The 4053-nt window shown below is 49.9% G+C and overlaps 1 protein-coding gene across 1 annotated transcript; it reads right to left on the bottom strand.

Moving 5' to 3' along the window:
* Positions 1-354: 354 nt before the first annotated feature.
* On the bottom strand, positions 355-3847 carry LOC119337748 (protein trichome birefringence-like 1). The gene is made up of 5 exons (XM_037609927.1): positions 2013-3847; positions 1724-1916; positions 1429-1622; positions 1067-1225; positions 355-970 (listed from the first exon to the last, which is right to left on the bottom strand). The coding sequence occupies exons 1-5, from the start codon at positions 3665-3667 to the stop codon at positions 628-630; spliced, it is 2544 nt and encodes an 847-aa protein (XP_037465824.1). The 5' UTR covers positions 3668-3847; the 3' UTR covers positions 355-627.
* Between the last annotated feature and the right edge of the window lie 206 nt (positions 3848-4053).

Below are 4053 nucleotides of genomic sequence, written 5' to 3'. Positions count from 1 at the left end.
AGTAAAATTCAGGACATCAGCATATGAAAGCATTGTATTTTTTCAGTTTTGAAAACAAAAACGGCATTTGATATTTTTATTGACTAAACGTCGCATCCCGGCTTCATGTTAGGTCAGTAGAATACTACTACTGGAGTATCAACTTTTCAATCATACACTAGCAAATACTCCCTCCATCTGAAAATACTTGTCGCACAAATAGATAAAATTGGATGTATCTAGAACTAAAATATAGGTCCTATAGACCAACTGAAAACAAAACCATACAGGATTTAAGTGTCGCCTCTCAGACAGCTCTTTTGTTATGCAGCATTAGTTTCCAGCTTATACAAAACAAAATCAGAACGCATCATGTGACATCCTTTTCCAAAAATCATGTGACATCCTTGAGCACAGCTAGAAACACAGAATCACCTATATATCATCTCATCTATACTATTGCTTATTTCTGATTAGCATAGGCATGAACTTTACAACATCAAGTTCTATATGAGCCTCTAACCGAATAATGAATGTGTGTACGGGGTATCGAGAGATCTCACCAGCGGCAGCTTTACTATCTACGTCGATCATCTTGATGATCATTATCCTTGACAATACAAGCATTCAGAAAACTCACACTTGCATTTACTGTTGGAGCATCTGATGCTGACTGATCAAAAGTTGGGCGTAAACCAGCTCGTTCCAGGAATCCGGTACCCCGGGGAGACACCAGTGGCTGCAGTCCTGGTATCTCTCAGGCGACCTCCTCTCCTCCTCGCTCAGGTGTTGCTTGCGGTAGATCGAGGGGTGTGCATCCTTTCTATAGTCCGTCAATCTTGTTATGTTCAAGTAAACAACCGGGGTTCTCATCTTGTGGATCACATCCTCCAAAATGCTCATCTTTGGTGGGTAGGTTGAAAGGTATTGTTCATTTTTTATTGGTTCGGTCTCCTTGTCGCAGCTGCCTCCTGAATTCCATTGCCCGCCACTGCATATTGAGATGCACAACAGTATTATTAGTTTGGTCAAGGGCAAGTCAAACCAACATAGCATGTAGGCAGTTCACAGAAAGGGCTATACACACCTGAAATGAGACGCTGAGTAGCCTCTGAACATCACAGTGGTTTTCTTGGGATTTACGTTGCCGTCAATCCATCTGGACCAGGTGATAAGGGCTTTATGAAAGGCGTCCACGACATTTAACTCACTATATATGTGACTACCTTCCTGGTAATAGTCCTTCCTGTGGCACATTGAATATATCTTCAGTGTTTAGGCATTCGAATGTATAGCAGCAAGTGCTTAGGCAACAAGAATGAAATGTACTCCCTCCGTCCTGAAATATAAGACGGTTTTTGACACTATGGTAGTATCAAAAAATGTCTTACATTTCGGGGCGGAGGGAGTAGATGATTGTCCAACAAGAGAGCAGTAAAAACAAGTTACCCTAGGGCAGTTTTTTCATGTGTCCACCAGTGTCCAGTATTGAAAATGATGAAGTCTGCATCCTTGTACTTTGGTGATGATTGCTCGACAATGTCAAGCCTAAGGGTTTCCTTTTTATTTCCATTGCTGACTCGTGTCTCCCACTCTTGAACTAGGAAAGGAGAGCGGAAGAACTCCACACTGCAGTTGTAGTCCTAAACAACAGAAATTTGAACATAGAAACATTATAATTACGGAAATGGATGCAAGTACACAGTAGTGTTGAACCAGTCCAAACTGGAGAATATATATATACCGTGAACAGGAAAGAGTATGAGCCCTCGGTCTTAAACTCGCGCCTACCAGAAGCCTCAAAAACCTTCCTCTTGTCCTTGACAGAATGCCTCAATATACAAACCAGAGATTCCCACATGTTCCTGTTGAGTGAATCGCCAACAAAAACTAGTCTTTTCCCCCTCAGCCTCTCCAACATGTCGGTTGGATTCAATCTAGTGTAACAAACAACAGAAATGGGCATGTTAAACACAAAGCATGAAATAAATTCACTGACATTTGATCGAGCTAGTCTAACAAGCTTTCCTCACCTTGGGATGTTGCATCCACTGGGTTGCCACCGGAGCTTCTCATAAGCTCGGTCCGGCCGACCATTGAGATGGCAGTCGAAGGGTTCATCAATGTGAGGACACGATCCCCCGGGGTAGAGAGGGTACGAGTCGTCCCGAACCCAGTTCCCATGGAACATGTCACAGCCGGCCATCTCCTTTATCCAGTCAACCTTCTTATTTCCACTGGCACCACCGGCTTGTTTAGTTGATGACACGTTCCCCTTGACCAGAACTTCGCTGTGATTCCCAGCTTTTGCGGCGATTGTTTGGGATGAATGATCCTTCAGTGAACCTGCACTAACCTGGGGAGTTGTTTCCTTCTTATTCACAGCACTACCACTTCCAACAGAAGAAGGTACACTCGTCTGGTTCTGTTTCGTCGCAATTGGAGATGTTACAAGGGTCTGGTTCTTGGTTGAAGATCCATCTTCCTTCTCCCCTGCCACTGCAGTCTGATTACTAGTTGAAGCCACATTCCCACTCGCTTTATCGCGCTGAATTCCTCCATCTTCAGCATTGCTCTTCACTGGAGTAGCACTTGGTGCTGATTTATTGGTTTCATCTACATTTCCACTCCCTGATGCACCATCAGACTCATTATTTGGATCAGCCTTCACAACTGTGTCAGTTGCGGCCGAGCCACTGCTCGCCGCACCAACTGAATCCTTTCCACCAGCCTTCGCTGTGGTGCTATTTCCAGCAGCAGAACCACTGCTCGGAGCACCGCCTGCAGTCACTGCCTGACTATCAGACCCAATTTTGGAATCAGACTTCGCGGTGCTGCCATCTCCGGCAGAGACTACAACTGAATCCTTGGTGTCAGCCTTCACCGCGCTGACATTTCCAGCGGCGCCATTATTCGTCGGAGCTACGCTTCCCGACTGCTTATTTGATCCATCACTCTCCTCGTCGGCCTTCGCCACGGTTCTTTCTCCGGCTGAATCACTGGTTGGGGATCCACCACCACCCCCTGCCTGGCTACTAGAACCGCCTCCAGTAGAGTTACCTTTATTCCGATCTGCCGAACTAACCGGCGCACTGCCACTTGTGGCAGGATTATTCGTCGGAGAATCGCTCTTGGCGGCGGCCGTGCCACCTCCCGCTGGGTTCACGGCTGACGGTGCACTGCCACCGGCGGCATTGCTGCTTGGCGCACTACCTCCACTCCCCAACTGCTTCTCAGACCCAGCCGTAGCGGAATTACTGCTCCCTGCTCCGCTTCCGACTCGCTTACCATCCACATCGCGATTCACCTCGCCGCCCCCCTCGCTCGATCCGCCGGCCGAGCCACCGCCGTCGCGGCGAGGCGGCTCGGGCGAGGGGGCGGACGAGTTGGTGGGGAAGATGGAGGAGAAGAAGGTCGATACCTGCGAGCGGTACGGCGCCGTGGAAGCGTACACGCCGTCGAACCACGAGGCTCCGTCCCCGCCCCCACCGACGCCCGCGCCGGCGGGGGCCGCGGGCGAGCAGAGGGCGATGTAGGCGGTCAATGCGGCGAAGGCCACCGCGAGGGCGTACACCACGAGCCTCGCGCGCCTGCGGGAGCGTCCCGCCCCGGCGCCGGACGGGCCGAGCTGGTCCGTGTTGGCGCACGCCATGGCCGCCAGCCCGCTCTGCTTCCACAGGCCCTTCATCCCGCGCGACGGCGGGGCGCCGGGCCGGAGTTCGGCGGCTGTGGGCTCGGGGAAGCGGTCCGAGTGGAGGCGGTGAGGAAGCGACAGTGACAGTGCAGGAGGAGGAGGAGATGGCGAATGATTTTTGAGGAGGAAGCTTTCGGGAGCAGTGGAGGTTGGAGGGGAAGAAGGGGCGACTGCGTGTACGCGGGTGGGGTGGCTTTAGGAAAGGAAATTTGGGGTGGCGAAATTAACGGAATCGCTGCTGATCTGTTTAGATTTCTTGCTGTGAAGGTTGCCTTTTCTTCGGGCGGTCAAAGCAAGTCAACAGGAACTATCTTTGAAAGTTATAAGCCTTGGTTTGCTGTTTTCTTCCTATGTATGCTTTTTTTTAGTATTACTAGAAC

This window comes from Triticum dicoccoides, chromosome 7B, assembly GCF_002162155.2.
Source record: "Triticum dicoccoides isolate Atlit2015 ecotype Zavitan chromosome 7B, WEW_v2.0, whole genome shotgun sequence".
NCBI classification, from domain to species: domain Eukaryota; kingdom Viridiplantae; phylum Streptophyta; class Magnoliopsida; order Poales; family Poaceae; genus Triticum; species Triticum dicoccoides.
Note: the sequence above shows the minus strand (reverse complement) of the source record. Positions and strands in the feature narration are given on the sequence as shown.

Bases quoted from the DNA above. Each gene is read 5' to 3' on its own strand.
- LOC119337748 (XM_037609927.1), bottom strand. From the start codon at position 3,667: ATGAAGGGCCTGTGGAAGCAGAGCGGGCTGGCGGCCATGGCGTGCGCC. The intron at 1,917-2,012 runs GTGAGGAAAGCT...TTGTTACACTAG, and splicing joins AGTGGATGCAACATCCCAAG to ATTGAATCCAACCGACATGT. The intron at 1,226-1,428 runs GTAACTTGTTTT...AATGTGCCACAG, and splicing joins CATGAAAAAACTGCCCTAGG to GAAGGACTATTACCAGGAAG.